At 33.9% G+C, this 19,559-nt stretch overlaps 1 protein-coding gene across 3 annotated transcripts in view; it reads left to right on the top strand.

Annotated features, from left to right (window-relative positions):
* Positions 1 to 19,559, top strand: part of Rhp (rhophilin) — a 243,949-nt gene that overhangs the window by 192,791 nt on the left and 31,599 nt on the right. For all 3 annotated transcript variants that reach the window (XM_068393283.1, XM_068393285.1, XM_068393284.1), the window contains one exon: positions 14,871 to 14,986. In XM_068393283.1, the coding sequence (XP_068249384.1) occupies positions 14,871 to 14,986 (116 nt within the window). The remainder of the gene's footprint in view (positions 1 to 14,870; positions 14,987 to 19,559) is intronic.

Genomic DNA, 19,559 nt, shown 5'->3' with positions numbered 1-19,559 from the left:
TAAATTACTGAAATTCATAGTAAATAAAATAGTGTGCATATGTTTAGTTTTTGACACCCATTGCCTAAGAATGAATAATTATATTTAATATTTGAAAGGTATTGTTAATGAAAGTTATGAATTATATTCAGCCTTCGATAGTTATTGCATTAGAAAGCGACGAATTACAACTACTATTTTATAGGTTATGCCAAAGAAAAATACGAATTGTTTTCAATTTTGAAAACCATTACCTAAGAAACAGTTGCAATATTTTCACCCAAATCTATAAGAAAGGAAACAAATGTTTGGATATTTGAATTCATTAGATTAAATGTTACATGTATTTTGTATTTCTGAACTGGGTGTAATTTCCGTCCATTAACAGTTTTCTTTTTATTCCTTTGAGGGCTTGCCTTTTTCATTCACATTAAGATGTAACAGTCCAGTTTTCATTATAAGTTTATCAAGGCTTTTACTCATTGCCAGAGGAGAAATTAAAGTTTCAGTTTGTGAATCTATTAATGTCAGAAATAAGTATTCGAAGCATTTATTTATCTTATAAGGTCGTTATTGTTTTCCCAAGTCAGCAAAACCAGATATATACGTAATAAAGATGAAAGTGTTGTAGGAGAAATGGTCATTTAATAGATTACGATGGACATTAATGATCACATGATAATGCCTAATTTTCCCTTGATATTTCAGTAAATGATTAAGCCCATATTTTTCCCAAATATTTCGAACTATTTTCTTTTCGTGAAAGGTAAATAAAAGGATATACTGTAAGGTATTATCTAAATTGATGTATAAAGGGAGGTATTACAACGTACAAAAAATTTACTCTGATCACTCATAAAAGAGTCTGTGGGATTGCTTCATTGTCTCCTGTTATCCGGACGACTGTAGATTCTCCTTCTCGAAGGAAGTGTTTGGGATAGGCAGGGATTTGGGGGAAACCTTTTGAACGTCCCTCACCCCTTTTCCTGTCCTTGCAACATCCTGCTTGATATCGTCCTCCACCTCTTCCTCCTGGCCCCTGGAGAGCGAGACGTTCCGTTATCCTTTCGCGCTTTGGCGACAAAGGGGAAATCCCTAGAGGAAATTATTATCGCCGTACAATTTTCTTTTCTATTTTCTTATGCTGTATTTTTTATGATCTTTTATTTTCCTTAACGGTGCGGCTTATTACCCTTACATACTTAGCTGTGCACGTGTGCCTTTTGCAACGGTTATTAATGATGATAGTGTGTGAGGCTTCGTGAACAATATCCTTCTTTTGTTCCTGTTGGTTGGTAATTATTTCTTTTTCTTTTAGAGTTAATGATATTTTATTAGGGTTTAAATGTCATAAAAATATGTTCTAGATAATAGCTCTCTCTCTCTCTCTCTCTCTCTCTCTCTCTCTCTCTCTCTCTCTCTCTCTCTCTCTCAACAATATTCATCGTGTTGGCATATGCTTATGAGGTATAGGTAGTGTTTACAGTTTACGTCAAAACTCTTGTTAACGCCGTTTTATACCTTGCCTTTGTAATGTTATATTTATATGAATTTTCCTTCTTTATAGTCATATTATGAAGAGTATTTTCATATTACGAAAAGGAATCTTTATTCATTTATTAAATTTGTTTTAGCATCGCAATATCCTTTTCAGATTTTTTTTTGGAAATAAATAAATTTGAAATATGCACGATAACGTTTGTTCTGTCAATGCTACCAATGTCAAACGGAAATCTACAGTTAAATTGGAAATTAAACCGAACTTATTAATGAAATCTGGTATTTAGGACTTTTTTAAATTCAATATAAAATAATTGTGAGTACCCAATTTATATTTTCCTCTGTTTTTTTTTCTTTTCTTTTGCTAGCCTTGAACTAAGATTGCCAAGCCTTAGTTTTGTGAATAAAAGAAACTGCAAGCGTCATAATATAAGAACAGTAGTAGGTTGGCCAGGGCACCAGCCACCCGTTGAGATACTACCGCTAGAGAGTTATGGGGTCTTTTGACTGGCCAGACAGTACTACATTTGATCCTCCTCTCTGGTTACGGTTCATTTTCCCTTTGCCTACATACACACTGAATAGTCTGGCATATTCTTTACATATTCTCCTCTATCCTCATACACCTGACAACACAGATTACCAAACAATTCTTCATCACCCAAGGGGTTACTGCACTGTAATTGTTCAGTGCCACTTTCCTCTTGGTAAGGGTAGAAGAGACTCTTTAGCTATGGTAAGCAGCTCTTCTAGGAGAAGGACACTCCAAAATCAAACCACTGTTCTCTAGTCTTGGGTAGTGCCATAGCCTCTGTACCATGGCCTTTCACTGTCTTGGGTTAGAGTTCTCTTGCTTGAGGGTACACTCGAGCACACTCTCCTATCTTATTTCTCTTCCTCTTGTTTTGTTAAAGTTTTTATAGTTTATATAGGAGATATTTATTGTTGTTACTCTTCTTAGAATATTTTATTTTCCTTTTTTCCTTTCCGCACTGAGCTATTTTCCCTGTTGGAGCCCCTGGGCTTATAGCATACTGCTTTTCCAACTAGGGTTGTAGCTTAGTAAGTAATAATAATAATAATAATAATAATATGTTCCTTTTAGAATATTAATTCACAGTGAATAAAATGTTTTTAATAGATAATGCGTCTCTCATGTTCCTTAGGATAGATATTAGGTAATTATTCCACGAGTTAAAACCTGAAATTGGCCGAAGTGAAAGTCATGGTTGCTGCTTGCACAAGGTTGATGCAATTAATTCCGTTCCAATATTGATGATTGACTGTAATTGATTAGAATAACGGAGACAGGGGTATGTGCTTATTATTGTGAAATGTCATGACTAGGAAGTTTTGATTTATTTACCGCATTAAAGTTAATTTTGTTTGTATTTTTTTTTTCTGTTCCGTTCTTATTTTTTCTGTTTTTCTTGTTTTTTATATCATTACTGGCACAGTTGAACAAGTTTTTGTAATGGTATCTCGTACGAAATTTATTATGTGAAAAAATGTTTTTGTGCGAGTGAGTGTGTGTCAGCGCAAGTACCTTTTATTATTAATTCTGCCTACAGTTTTTAATGTTTGCCAATGGTGATTCAGCACTGATTAAAAAAAGGAATTAATCTAGGGGACCTCCCGTTTTGTGGGTGGAGGGGCTGAAAGATTGTATGTAGATGCAAACTATGAGTATTTAACTTTCTTATAATGCCCATAACCAATGATTCATGGAACATATTTTGAGTTTGAAGCCTGTTTTGGCGTTTATTTATTTTTTCTTTCGTTTTACATTCTAAATTCAATGTGCCACTTTCTTAAAATGCAGTTTCCCTTAGAAATTCAAGGTTAACGAAGCCTCAGAACACTAACTTGTTGCTTAATGCAAAATTGGCTTAAAATTCTCTGTTACTGTCTGGTAAATCCAATTTGAGAGAGAGAGAGAGAGAGAGAGAGAGAGAGAGAGAGAGAGAGAGAGAGTTGTACTCCGTTTTGAATAATCTTAATTAGGTTGTAGTTGCTGCTACTGTTATATCAAAGGTTAGTTGCATTAGTAAGTTATTGGAGCTTTTTGATGCCACTTAGTGGGATGTTTACTGAATGGTTTTATTAATGAACTGACATTTTGAAATAAGGGATTGATCAAAAGGAAATATAATGTAAAATGGACACTTTTTTTTTTTTTTTAAAGGTATTGAAAGCACCGCCATCTTTTCTCCGTAATTTTCTCTTGATGTATACCACAATCGTCAAACTGTAGTTAGGCTTTGCAGCCTGTGGCTCCAATTAATTATGCATATATTGTTCGTTTATATCCTGGATAAGATTTTTATTGTATGTCTGATTCAAAGATGCTTAAAACTTGGGATACTATCAAAAACTGTTTTTTTTTCCCTTGATAGGAGGATTAAGAGACCGGTAAAATAACGCAAGCTAATAATAAGAGAAAGAGATGGTAGAAGTAGCATACAGAACTAATAATTGTATATCTTTTACTTTTTCTATTGAGAGAGAGAGAGAGAGAGAGAGAGAGAGAGAGAGAGAGAGAGAGAGAGTGAATCAGTGGAATTACAGTATAATAGTCTATTTATATATAGATACTCATACGATGAATATAAAACTTGTCTATAATGCAGAGAAGTGTCACTAATATATGAGAAATTGAAAGGGATATGTATCCATTTGAGGGAAATACTTTTAATGACATAACAAAATGTCCTCCAGGTAGATTTCAGAATAACAGAAAAAAATCATATAAGTTTCTCAGTTTATTATTTGGTGACGACGCGTGTTACCCCAATATATATATATATATATATATATATATTTTGCATGGATGTGCGTATTTCCTCTTCGGTAACTTTACTCTATATATATATATATATATATATATTAGAAGTTTTAAACCCTCCTTTTAGTAATTGCGTTGGTATTTTTAACCTACCCAAAAACGTGAACTTTCAACGCTATTATATTTTTTCCAATTTTATGTTATGAGGTCTTTCATTGCTAACAAAACTAGCTTGGATGACAATTAGTTTCACTGCTTTCATTTTCTTTTTGCGATGCCAATATTTTCCCTTTTTTATGAGCGAGAAGAAAGTTGGGTGTCATTGTGAGTGAATTGCTTTAATTTCACCGACCCATTACATTATTCTAGGTAATCTTTCTCTTCATTGTTATGATAGTAGCTATTGTCTGTTATTGTCTTGTGATATTGTTTTGATTATTTGTTCTGCCTCTTATTATTGTATTTTTATCACATCAAGAACTTCGCTTATAAGCTTAATAATATCTTTAAAAGCTGAGATAATTTTCTTTTTGTGGTGACTGACTTATAGACCATAGTTATATTTGGTCTCTTCTCTCTCTATCAAAACAATTCTTCTCGAGGTTTGTTTGCTTGGTCGCTTTTAACAATTGAACATTTTAACTCGCGATAATAATCTTCTTATCAGTAGGAAACTATTCAAGAATTAATTTTTTATCCTGATGTAAGCCATTTACACTTCATAGGTGAAATTATTGAATTATGACTCACAGTGCTGGAATTTCTATAGAATATGATTGATTTATCGGGAACCATAGTTAATTTTATGTATCCTGCGCATTATAACATTTAAATCTTGCAAATGACCTTAGATAAGATTAATGATCAAATTAACATTGGATTTGTTCAGGTAAACAGATTAGTACAGAAGTTAAAGCGATGTTAGCCAATGCACGTATCTGGCACTCTGTTTGAGGTGCCTTCTTGATTTATTTTGTTTGTTCTTCCCGATGTGGTCTAAAAAAGTGGTCATTCGTGTCTTCTCAGCGGTATAGGATGACCCTTACCGTTTGCTATGTAGGCCATTGCGATGCACTGAGGTAAATAGTGGTGATTGACATGAATAGTAAAGTGAAGTACTTGCCATATATGGTCAAATTGAAAGTTCTTATATATCGGACGTATAATAATCTAATGACTTTTTCTTTTTGTTATATAGCATCGAGCAGATGCTTAATCGTTGATACTGAAGTGGTCATTGTTCAGTGTCTTCTGAATAGCAAATTTTAATCAAATTCATTAATGAGGAATAAACAGGTTTATAAGTCTGAGTCTGTCAACTTATTTTTTTTCTGAGAAGGAGATACTCGCTCTGACCATGAATTTTGTGATTTCTCTCGATAAAAGTCAAAGACCCTTTTTTATTATTTATGGATTCACAATCGCAATGTCAGTTGGGAGTATGAATCGGAAAGTGCTTGGGATCCGCAACTTCCGTTCTCGGGTCATTCGGGTTCTTGACCTCATTTTTTAAAGAAAAAAAAAACAACTACAATATATATATATATATATATATATATAATATATTATATGTATATATATATGTATATATATGTATATTGTATATATATATATGTATGTATGTATGTATGTATGTATATATATATGTGTATATTTATATGTATATATATTATGTATATACATGTATGTATATATATATATGTATATATATATTATGTACATATTATATATATTATATATATATATATATATATATATATATATATATATATATGTGTGTGTGTGTGTGTGTGTGTGTGTACATTTACATTCCCATATACACTACGTGTTTTTCATGCGCATGCGTTAGCCAGTGAACCTCTAGTCTTCAAACACGAACTCCACCCTTTCATGCATGCTCCAAACCATGAAATGTCAAGGCACGACCTACTGTATTCCCCTACTGGCAGTTTAGGAAGAACCTTTGATTACTAATCTCGGATCAGTATTCCTTTAAGAGTTCTTTTGAGAGGCTTCCAAAGTTCAAGTGAGATTACTTTTCTCTCTTAACACTGATATCGCCTAGTTCGTCACGGCGAAGTTCAACGACTTGCACGAAGGAAGCGTTAACTTAAATAAATGTCGACGTATGATTGACTGTTTTTGAATATTACAAGTCTAATTTCTAGTTATATATATATATATATATATATATATGTATATATATATATATATATATATAATGGGTGGTGTAATGCTAAATTTATTTCATTCTATACTATAACTGTGTTTTTAGTGTTGGAAAAAAAAGAAGAATATTAGATTATACTTTTTTTGTATACTGTAGTCTTATTACGGTGTAAGGTGACATTACTTTAACAGAGGTGGTACTTGTGGTAACAGCAATGCCACGATTAAAACTCATAATGCAGCAGAGGTAGTTATTTAGTGAAATGTAGCTGTAATGGATACACTAATAAAATAATATTTAAGTTTAAAAGTAGTAATACAACTAATTGTGATAGGATAGCAGCTGAAGTAATAGTAAAGCTTATAAAAGTATTATAAAAATATGTAGTAGTAGTAGTAGTAGTAGTAGTAGTAGTAGTAGTAGTAGTAGTAGTAGTAGTACAAGAAGCGCAAAGGTCGTGGTCTCTGTGGGCCGTGGCGCCAGTTTTAGTAACGGTTTCAAAGCTGACAGACCCCGCCCACCTACAGCCGTATATTTAATTCCCTTCATGCACCCCTTTGCGTAGAACGCCGGTGACGCTAACTCCTCTTCTAGATTTTTCCCAATTAGTTGTGATATCTTATTACAACGTTTTGTAATTTGGTATCCATTTGAGCTAAGAAAAAGTGGAAGTGGGAAACTTTTATCGCAATAATGTTGCTGGTATTTTTTCTATCTTTTAATATTGACAATTTCATTTTGCAGCCTGCTCCTTCGCGTAAAAGTAAAGGCTCTGGAATCCTTAAAATATTCATTACAAAACCATACTAATAGTCGTAAGGGCAGCAGTTCATTGGGGTCATATTCGGGGGTCAAAAGGAACCCTAGTTTCCCACGGTGTTCCCTCCTTTGTGACCTGGAGTATGGAAATCCAAATGTTTAAAATGTAATAGCTGTTCAATATTTCTATGACCCCATGTTTTTAAAAAAAAAAAATATTTGGATACCATTTAAGAAGTATATTTTGGCACGAGTTTTATTAGCATTCCACTATTCGAATGTCGTTAAATTTTCATGCCTATATTTTGAAGCACAATCGTGCTAAGGGGGCGTTTCCCCCATTGATCCACATGGGTTGCACAAGTGTTTTGGTAACGAAGACTTTAGCTTTTTTATCTAGCATAAATGTGTTCTTTGTTACTACTATTTTTAGGTGCAAGAACGTCTCTCTCTCTCTCTCTCTCTCTCTCTCTCTCTCTATATATATATATATATATATATATATTCACCTTATAATAAATTGTTTATGATACCCATAGTTACTGAAAGAAGAAGAATATTCATATCAATTTGTTCCAGAAAAGTAACTAGATTTCGTAGAACACGTTTAACCTTATTAAACCATCTCAAGGACATCTTTTTCCTCGAAACTTTAGTTCAATTGGACTTGTTCGCCGATTTCATTTTACTTTCTGCAAAGATATCATCACTAAGACGTCTTATGTTCTCTGTATGACTTCATCACACTGACGTATCCTGATTCCCCATCGATTTCACCTCTCAATTGTTTTCACGTCCTTCAATGAAGTTTTTATGAACCCTCCCCCCTTCTTATCCCCTACTTCATCAACCTGATGTAATTCGACCCAGTGTTTAGTTGGAAGAAGAAATTAAGCTCGTTCAGTGGCGTAACAAAGTTCTCCCTCCCAGACTCCTCCACACACCACTTAACTCATTTCAAGGGAACGCCCATTCAGGCCTAACGGAAGAGAGAGAGAGAGAGAGAGAGAGATACCATAAGTGTTCAACATCAATTTTATAACGTCATGATATAGTACCCCTCTCTTTCTTATATATGTGTGAATGATATTAATATTCGTTTACGCTTATAAGTTAAGGTATTTTTGCCTCGTTTGCCTTTCGTCTTACATTGACATCATGTGTTAACGTGCTTCTACTTTCGTAACTGTGGCCATATTGAGAAGGAATATAAGTTTTAAAATGATGGTAAAGTCTGTTGAAATTGTGCTGGTGATCATGAAACGAAGGAATGCACTTCAGATTCTTTCAAATGTATTAGCTGTTCATAGAATGAATTCGAGACAGTGCAAAGCTTTGGGTGTTAAAATAGAAAGACCAGCTGCAAATACTGAGAATGGATTCAAGTGCAAATGTTGTAAATTATATCGGGTGAATTCGAGATGTTCAAAACTTTTGGGTGTGGAAATATATTAGCTGCAAAATGCTATTCTTGGTTTAGTTTTAGCCTAAAATTGTAAAAAAAAAATATGAATTAAAATTAAGAAGGTTTATATTATTCTTCGTGGGTATGGTAACAGCATTAATTGACGTTGGTGCTGAATGCCTTTCAATTAGAAACATAACTTGTTAAATAGGGTGATATTTTTTTTTTTGACTTTATTGAATAATGTTTATAAATACGTATTTGTGAATAAGAGGGTCCTGCAGTGCCCCGAAGCTTTTCGTGTAAAGTGGAAAAAGATATGCAGATCAAAAATTTTAACAAAGTAAAGGAAATCAACTAACAAGATACTTCATGTTATATAATAGTTAAACCACATAAAGTTCATCTGATCCAGTGTTGGGAACACAAATCTACTCTCTTGTCACACTTCATTCGCATGGAATTGGTTTGTTTATCTAAAAAAAAAAGGATAGATCCCTTAGATTGTCTTCTGTAGATTGTTTAGTGTATTTATCTTTAATTTGATTTTCTTTTCTGTATGAAATGTGAAGTTATGTTAACTGTCTTTATAACTATTTTATCAGGACGTTATTTCCCAAAATATCAGTACTATCCTTTGGTTTCCATTTGCCTGATGGTTTTTTATTTTACTTTATGATTGTGATATTACACTTTGAAGGCTTCCGTTTATGTATTGCAACGATGCTATCTCCATGGTTGAATAATTACTGACCAAGGGTATTCAAATCGCTAAATGTATTTGAATCTAATTTTGATTACACTTACATCAGAGTTCATATACATGCAGTTGCCAATAAGGTTGCGCAATACTTACTAACTTGCCAACTCATATGCAGTAAGAAAATTCACTCTTCCATTATTTTAGAGTAGCGTAGTTGCACCTATTCAAGGTCAGGTATTGAATTCCGACCAGGTCCCCGTGACCGGATGAACAGATACTCCCCCATCCACTCACCCAACCAACCACTCCGGCCGGTATTTGGACACGCCTGGCTGTGGAATGTTTTTTTTTTTTTTCTCATTGTAAGGATCAACGTTGTTTATTTGCTTGCAGTATTTTTTGTTGACCTTATCTGGTATTGCAGTTGATGTTTTTGATGCTATGATTGCAGCGATTACCTTAGTTCCAGTGCATTTTTATATGTTGATGATGATGGGAGTAGGAGGGTCTTTTCTTAACATAGTTATGCATTTTTAAGTAATACATTGTAGAGAGTTGCTGTTGATGGGCACTTTGGTGACTATATGAATGTAATATCTGATGTGCCTCGATGTAGTATTCCCTGCCCTTTGCTTTTCATACTATATATGTATGATATATGGTTTGGCCTAGAAAAAGAGTGTGTTGCATATGTAGATAATGCTACTCCCTTTGCATCAATTTCGTCTTCGGAATTTAGACATATGGTTGATGAAAACTCATTTAAAATTCTAGGATTATGATTCCTGATTTAAATCTACTTTTGAGAAGCATATTTGGTCTTTTTCTTATTCAATTACAAAAATTATGCTTATTGAGAAAAGTCTTTTAAGATTTTGTGTGATCAGTCTATCTGAACAAAGTTTTAATTTTTTCATTCAACATTTTTTTCGAGTATTGTTCTACTGCCTGGTCTTCAGCTGTTGGCTGTTATCTTAATTTGTAGGACAATCTCATGGTTTATTATTTTTTTATTCCTGATCTGGATATTAACTTCTTAATCGTCGTTAAGTTAGTTTTTTATGCATGTTGCAGAAGATTTTTCATAATTCAGACCATCCATTGCATTCAGATCTTCCCAGACTGTACATAGCCTTATTTATGCCGTTCATTCTAGCAGTCACACCTTCTCCATCACAAGGAACAATAATGCAGCATATGCTAGAAGTTTTATTTCAAATGTGATTAGATTTTGGAATCTTTCTGATCTAGCTGTTGAATCGGTGGAGCTTCAAAGTTCAAACTTTTTGCGAATGCTTTTCTGATGAACAGGTTGACCTAAGTTCCATTCATTACTTCTCATATATATTTTTTTACTATTGCCTAATTTTCTTTCCTCACTGGACTTGGAGGACTGCTTTCCAACCAGAGTTGTTGCTTTGCAAGTAATAGTAATATTATCATTATTATCAAATATAAATAACAATTGTTACAATGATTAACATTAGTACTATGATTGTCTTATCAAACAAAACGAATTTGAGTTGTTTCAAAATTGTCTATGCACACTTAAACTTAACAGCCTACTTACCAAAACAAGCACATTCATTTGCGTGCTCTCAAGCGCGCACAGTCATGCAATATTCGCGCACTCGAGTAGATCGTGCATTATTAGAAAGGTTCAGAGATGTGACTCTCCTGAAAGAATTTGCACAGTATATTTGTTCCTAACCAACAGGCCTGAACCTTTTTATTTGTGCAAATGCTGTATTTGTACAAGAGAATCTGGAGATGTTATGCATGTCGAATAAGAGGAGGAACTCTGAAGAGAAGAATTATAAACTTTTAAGTCATTGCATTATAGTGCTTGATAAATGGCGAGGCTTTATGAGTAAAGTGACATATGAAAGGAGAAATTTAAAGAATAATATAACATAGATGATTAATGGAAATAGGTTATAAATATTATGTGCAATAAGAAACTAGATTTTGTGTTGAAAGAGAATTTTTGTAAATGAATAAACATATTAAAAGTTGCTGTGCCATTAAAAACAGATCAATATCTCTCTCTCTCTCTCTCTCTCTCTCTCTCTCTCTCTCTCTCTCTCTCTCTCTCTCGCGAATGTTATTTTGTGCTTCTCAAGACTGCACAGAGGCGCGTCATCTGCCGTATCCGAAGATGACTTTGCATTTATTTGTAGGTTAGGTTTGTCTTGGGGGTCCAGTTTTACTTCTTTTAGCAGGTATTGTATACATTACACGAGCAACTAGAGTCTGAAGCATACATTGGCAAGTAGAACTCTTCTATACACGAAACGCAAGGTGTTTTAACCGTCAACTAAAGCGAGAAATTTCAGTGTGTTAAATGAGAATCTTAAGATAATGGCACTGCTCATTGAGTATCTTACGTAATTGCTCACTTTTAACGTTCGAATTATTTTTTGAAGCTTTCTTCTCGGTGGAATTCCTGAGCTTTTGTCGCGTAACTTGAAGAATGAGAGCTGAAGCTTTTTTTCTAGCATTTGGGTGGCCTTTTTTGGGGGCATTCACTTGATCGTTACAGATGCTTGGTTAGAGTGAATGGATTTGACTTTGATCTGTTATGTAAATCAATGAAAAGCAGTGGTACGTTTTCGTGATCGACACTTTTTGGTAATTGAATCGGAAACTTTCATGCATTAGGTTGATTTTCGTCAATTAAAATTTTCCTTGATTTCCTTTAATTTTGCAGTAAATTGGAAGTTTAACGAATGGAAAGGTTTATAAATAACTGTTGTCTTCGTTATATCACACAAGCAAACACTGTGTTTATTGCAATTTTATAAGATTACAACAATAATAATCCCAGAATTTTCCTGATGTACTGTATATTCGTATGATACAAATTTGTTTTAAAATTACGTTCAACGAAACCCATGAAGTGAGAGAATGGGAGCATTTGAATCTGTGTATGATAGCGAACGATTCAAACCTCGGTAGAAAGACTTTTAAACGATCTTGAACTTTTCTTCTCAGGCGAAAATGAGACCAGAAGTGGGCTGTGAATATTCCGTGAAGCCAGAAGCAGTTTTTGTAATGTAGGTTAGCCCTGTGGGAATGATGGCGCCTCTTGTATAGATGTGCCGCCGCCTGAGTACGAGTCTCTTATGGCTTCATTAGTTCTGAATGGATGCTCTTCTAAGGCTTTAGAAAACGTTTCCTCTTTAAGATGGAACCTTCATCTCTGGTCATTCATTTCCTGCCTTGGGTTAGTGTGTGCGTGCATGCGCAGGGGCTTTCTAAATGTGGTTGTTTTGAGTAAAATCCAATATTCATGTGTTAGGTGTATTAAAGCCTAATGTGTACAATAAACATGTAAACGTTTACGGAACACACACACACACACACACACATATATATATATATATATATATATATATATATATATATATATATATATATATGTATATATATATATATATATATATATATATATATATACTGTATATGTGTGGGTTGTGTAAGGTAGGATGTTCTAATCTGAAATACACTCTAATATTGAATACCAGGGTGATTTTGTGGACTGACTTTGCGCGCTCTCTCTCTCTCTCTCTCTCTCTCTCTCTCTCCTCTCTCTCTCTCTCTCTCTCTCTCTCTCTCTCTCTCTCTCTCTCTCTCCTCCATTCTATATTTCAGGCTACCCCTTTTGTTTATTTAAAAATTCAGTAATAATTTGTTTTCGCATTACTATATCACCAGCATAAGAATAATGTTTACTTGCACATTTTTTTTTTCCTTTATTCCTATTATTGTTTTGTTAATATCTTCTCTTAACAATTCATTTGTTTGAGATGTTAGAATTTAGCTTTCTTGTTCTAATGGGTATTATGAGACGCTTTTTTCTCCCTTCTGATACATGTACAATGGGTCCACTCTCACACGGCACGGGTGAAACTATCTGTTTTTACCAGCCCTTCACACACATTATTTTTTTAATGGACTATAGTATTGAAATTTTCAATTCTATGGGAATCGCTACACATAAGGTGAATATTTTAGAGAAATTTGATTACCCCAGAGATATCTATTTGCTTTCACGTTTTTGTGCGTGATTTTGAATAGGTTGTTTATAAAGGAAGTGTTTTCGAATCTCATGATTGCTGTCGAGTGAGTTTATGAGGTCTCCGTCAGCATCAGGATTGACATTGAAGACATGACGAGACATTAATGAAAAAAATCTCCTCAAGAACTAGACTTGAACTTGCTCTGAAGAGGATATTCATGTTAACTCGTATTGAAACGGTTTAATGTCATTTTTACTGAAAGTTGAACTGGATCGAAATTATCACTAGCAAGAGAGGAAGAGGACGAAGCAATAAAAAAGAAAAAAGGTTGAGCTTGATCTTTTTTGTTAATAGAATGATGTTTGCATTCAATCAAATAGTCTATTTTTGCTTACTGTATATAGTTTCTGGAGTCACTAGATTAAACATGAGCTGGTGAGTCGATAAAACTGTCCCAATTTAGTTTGCATTCTTTCTTAGGTAGTGTCAAATGGAATTTCACACCAATATAAATTGTGTTAACTTTTCTATGTTAGATAAGGCTCCTCCTGTGAACTCATCTAAAGGTCGTAGTTAAAAAAAGATGTTCAATGTTTTTGTTGTTGTTATAATTAATTCAATTAGATATTTCTTGTTATCCTTGCAATGGCTGATTTTTTTCTTTAGAATGACTCCGTCAAATTTACGTTCAAGGGTATCTATTCAAAGCTCCATCACAGGCTCCTTTGGGAAGTAATGGCCTAACGGAGTGTTGCTTAATACCGTTGTCAGTCACAAGGCAGTGAAAGTACCCAGTAAATTGTGTCTGATTAAGAATATAAGTGACCTGTAGTGGTTCTTGTAACCTTGTACAGCACACCTGCTAACAGGGGTAAGGTTGCATTCTTTAAAAAAAAATAATTAATAATGTTTCTAATCATTTAAAAAAAAATCTAATCATTAATGCGCTTTTGTTTATTGTGTGTTTATGGTTTTGTTGATATCCCCACTGTTTTTAGAAGTTACCTCTTGAAACGTAAATCGTTGTCCTTCATCATATTATCACTGTTGTTGTTGTTTTTTTTTTATCACCCTTGATGAAGGTGATACTATATATGGGTGTCCTGCCATCACTTTTTTGTGGCTTGACCCCAATGCAAGTCCGTATAAAATTATTTAATATAACCTTTTAGAATTAAAAGCTTTCTCTCTCTCTCTCTCTCTCTCTCTCTCTCTCTCTCTCTCTCTCTCTCTCTCTCTCTCTCTCTCTCTCTTTCGTTGAAAGGTAGTTATTCAGCAGATTCCTTTGCATTCATTGATAGTCGTAAAGGCAGAATTTCGTCGAGAAATGCAGAATTTGTTCTGGTGTTTACTTTCACTTGTAAATTTAATTTTGAATACGTGTATCTTTAGTGTATATATTTTAGTCGGATTTTTAACTTACAATCATATTATTATTATTATTATTATTATTATTATTATTATTATTATTATTATTATTGCATACATTCAAATTCTTCCTGAAATTTTAAACTGATTTCTAATTCCTCACTATTTTCTTCCTTCAGGGCTCAGATCCACGTTTACAGACATGTCGTGGAAAATTACAAAACAGACGTTCCAAACTCAACCAAGAAATCAACAAGGAACTTATGTTGCGAGCCGGCGCCGAGAACCTGTATAAGTGAGTATGAAGCGGTTGTTAGTATAATACGCAAAAGGATGTCAGGATTTTTTTTTCTGTATAATTATGTTGAATCGTTTGAATGGTAAAAATACAAGTTTTTATCCATCGGTGCTAAGTGCATTCCTATTCAAGTAAATTCCTTTACAATCATTTAGCAGAAATAAACGTGCCCCATTATGTCTAATTGTAACAGAAAGACTCAATGTCTGTCTATTATATAATTGGCGGTTAGAAAAGCCCTTCTTACGCTATAGTTAAAGATATAATTAATTTAGTTAGACTAAATGGGTCGGGATCATATAGAATGTGGCGGAGATTTAAACACCGAGCATTAAGGAAAGCTAGATATGGTATGCTTGTACAAGCTCCTTTTGGAGCGTATACAAGAAAGTTGATGGGGCTTATTCCATCTTACTCCCTTATAGCTTTTGTTCAAATATATCCTAAAAATTAAACTTTGTATTTACTTACACCTTCGATTATTGGTACAATTTATACAACTTCACGTGATTTTTACTGCAGAAATTCATCCTTTGAAAACGGAATCTCATCGGAAAGTGACCTTTTACACATTACATTTTATATCATTATTGCTTACTAGGTGAAGATTCGTCCATTTGGTGAAACTAAACGCATAACTGCTTGGCACGGCTTCACAGAGGGTCCGAGCAACAGGGTACAGATTTTTTGGGTGGGGTCAGAACCACAGTGGGAGAGTTGTGAGTTGAAGGATTGATGTACGTAATTGAGTTGAGGGGCTGCGGATTGTGGCAGGTAGGAGAGACGAGTGTCAAGGTTGTTTACTCCGGATCCTCCATATAGTCTTTATTTGGGAGATAGGTACACGTAGTAACGACGCTCCAAGGATACCACATGACTGACTGGTATTTGCAAATCAACTGCGAGACTGGTACTCAAAACGATTGCAAGTCTGCAAAAGTAGAATGAATGTTCAGTTTTTATATGATTTTTTATCAAGTCTTTACGTGTCGTAAAAAATAGTCAGGGTAAAAAATAGGGATAAAAAAAATTGTTTTTGAGTGGCATAATACGTGCTCCAAGTCACTTACTGATTTCGGAATTTGAGAACCGTTAACAATCTCAAGGAAAAATCGATGAAACTTATTGCTGTGGATAGATTCCATATTTTTTTTTTTCATTTTGCTTCAGAAAATATACATAATCAAGGAAATGTGTTTTAGAGATTGCAGTACCTACATGGTACCAATCTTCGTAATTTTATTCATTGTCTAGGAATTTTGGGGCCGTTTACAATCGCAGAGAGAAAACTTTATTTTTTTTTATTTTTCCACAGCTGTGAGACATGCTTGTGATCCCTTAATATATTTTTATTGCAATATTGTATTAAACTGTGAAAACGATGAAAGAACCGTAAATGAAATCAATAAAATTTCCTCACCCATTGTTGAGAAAACTGGATAGGGCTGGGCCGCATGTTCTTTTGTTTTTTCCATTTCTCATGCAATTGTTCGGTGTGCATTCTCGTAATTATGGATGAGAAACTTTTCTGAGAAGAACGGGTTCATTATGACATTTTAATGGTATTTGTTGTGCTTTCTCCAATAAATTCATAAATTCTAGTTAAAACTAATCTTTAGCGGAAAAGACTCGTTTTCCCCAAGATGTTATTTTAATTACTTTATAAATACCCATGTAATTTCTATACAATTCTTTATGAATACTTCAGTGTTCGCCTTGACCTATATTTGCTTGATGTAATTGGTTACAACGCTACTTGTTTGCTAGAATTTTAATTTCTTTTATAAAATTAACTTAAAAGTTCCCCATAGCTTAAAGTTAATTGTACCAATTATGAGTTTGGTTACTATTTCTTTTAAATGGTTATATAAATAATAAAGCACGCATCTTCTGAGCTGTGCTTAGTTTTTCTTTCTGTCAGGGATAGGAAATTCTTGTGGTATATGGGACTACTTTATGGATTTCTATGGTTCAGAGCCTAGTTATGGTTGCTTTACGTATGTCTGGCCTGTGGCTCCTTCTCTCGAGGCTGTGTCGACCGTTACAGGGACTTCCTGTAGTAATGGCCGTCGATTCTGCCACCCGTCTGTGTTTGGGTTATTTCCTTTTTGACACCAGGAAACCAGATCTTTCTCTCTCTCTCTCTCTCTCTCTCTCTCTCTCTCTCTCTCTCTCTCTCTCTCTCTTTCATGCTTTATATTCGTTATTCTATCATCGTTGAATGAGACATTCTCATGACCAATCGTACATTATTCAGGCTGCTCTATTTTTCGGACGATTTTCTATTTAACCAGGTCTCTGAAAATTAGTACTGCCTGGACTTCGTTGATAGTAGGTTAATGGCCATGTATTCTTCCTAACTAACCACACACACACACATGCGCAAAAATAGTGTCCTCTTAAAAGTTATGTAAATCGCCCTGTAATTGCCATTTTCAGACATTTCTTATTCTTAATGAATTGAAAAAGAAAATAATCTAATAGATAAAGTATTGTGTGTTGTGCTTTACGGAAGTTTTATAGAGCTTTAGACTACATCTTCGTATTTGTTATATGATCAATATTTTTTTTTTTTTATCAAAGTTAGTCCATGGCTTTCATAGAAGCTCTCTGAAAAGTCCATATAAGCGTTTGTTCTTTATATAATTGTTTATTGACATTTGGATCAAGTCTTGTTTATAGGTCATCGATTCATTGTAGTGTTTGTCCGACATATTGTCCTTACATCGCTAAGGAAAAATCTGATTGCTCTATAGTCGATGTCACCTTGCTCCACTTCTTGAAGATGAACTAGAGAGAGAGAGAGAGAGAGAGAGAGAGAGAGAGAGACGAAGACGAAGACAAGTTTTTATAGATGCACGTGAAGGTCTCCAATAAGACACCCCCCTCTTGTTAGAGGGCGGTTCGCGGTGATGATACAAGACCGAGGTCTCAAGTTGAGGGTGTGGTCTCATGAAAATTCGACGGGAGGCGATGCAGTTTTTCTTTTTTTTCAAACCTTATAATCGTTCTTAGTTGTGACGCCGCTGCCTTTGAAATTGTGTATCTAATTTACCTTAATTTTATTTTGAGTATAATCAAGATTCTGAAAAATATAGATTCTAACGTGATATAATTAATGTAATAACTAGAATTGTTGTTATTTCTCGTTCACACTTGTAGTATATATATATATATATATATATATATATATATATATATATATATATATATATATATATATATATATAGTGTGTGTGTTTTGTTTTATATTACGATGGATATTGGATATGTTTTGGCTGAAAGTTATTTGTAAAATTTGGTTTGTACACTTAACTTTACACGAGAGAGAGAGAGAGAGAGAGAGAGAGAGAGAGAGAGAGAGAGAGAGAGAGAGAGAGAGAGACGAACTATCAGTTATTTAATGTCTTAGATTAAGAATGATAAGATAGCCTCGGTCCTGTTCACGATTGGGAATTGCGTCGTAACTCTTTAGAAATAACTCGTTATCCACCTCACACTTCGCAATTTCGCATAAGAAATTTCAACATCCCAAGTTGAAACTAGTTTTACGTTAGTGTTAAGTATATGAGCCATGACGGAGAAATGACGTCAGTTATATTTATATACAAGTGGTTTTTAGGGGAACCTCACATTTTTAGTTGATAATACATAGTTTAGTTTTGCTATTCTTAAATTCTCTCTACTTAAATTATTCTGTTAAAGTGAATGGCAACTTTGCCAAAACATGAAACATTATAAAACTTGCATTTTAATTAACAATAAATTGTAATGTTTGTAAGAGAACTTGACCCTCGCCACAGTATATAATACATTTCTTGATTATTTTACAATTATTAAAACTATCAGTCATTAAATTTGTGAAATCCTACAAATGATCGTTCACTACCACATCATAAGAAACGTGATGTTTCGGGAAACTGCGAAGAACTTGCAAATCCTGGAATACCCTTAAACACATCGTGGAAAATAGTAGGCCAGAGCCTGTCATTTATATCCTCTGGGGCTTGTATTACTTTTTTGTATCCCTGAAATCAGCCTTTACCAGGGTCACTAGTTAGAAGTCGAACTTTTCTAGGGATTATTTTCATTGTAATTGAAATGAAAAGGCGGCTATTTTTTTTTTTTTTTTTGCATCTTTAGTGGGAACTCTTTGCCTTTTTAAGAAAACTAGTTCAATCGTTTATTGGTATGATTTGACAGACTAGATATCAGATATGTGAACAGATTTCAAGTTCAAAACGATCTTTTTATGGCTGATTTACGCAGAATTCTCTCAATTTTAGATATCTGGAAGATGTTACTTTCTTAATGAGGTTGCAATAAATCGGGAATAGTTGTTTGGTACCGGTTCTACTTACTTGGTATAATACTGGTTCGTATCGTGTGGTTTATTAACCAGTGTTTTGTTAAGATTTAGTTTGAATTTATTCTTATTGTTGGTTAAAGAAGCTGGCTTTGGAATGATCTATTGTGATTTTCTACTTCTCAAGAATGATCTTTATGAAGCCCTGTAGTGTAACTTATCCATATGAAGGGAGGACGGTAGACGTTTCTCGAGGTGATAATA

This window comes from Palaemon carinicauda, chromosome 19 (assembly GCF_036898095.1).
Source record: "Palaemon carinicauda isolate YSFRI2023 chromosome 19, ASM3689809v2, whole genome shotgun sequence".
NCBI lineage: Eukaryota > Metazoa > Arthropoda > Malacostraca > Decapoda > Palaemonidae > Palaemon > Palaemon carinicauda.
This window is presented reverse-complemented; position numbering and strand designations above follow the sequence as displayed.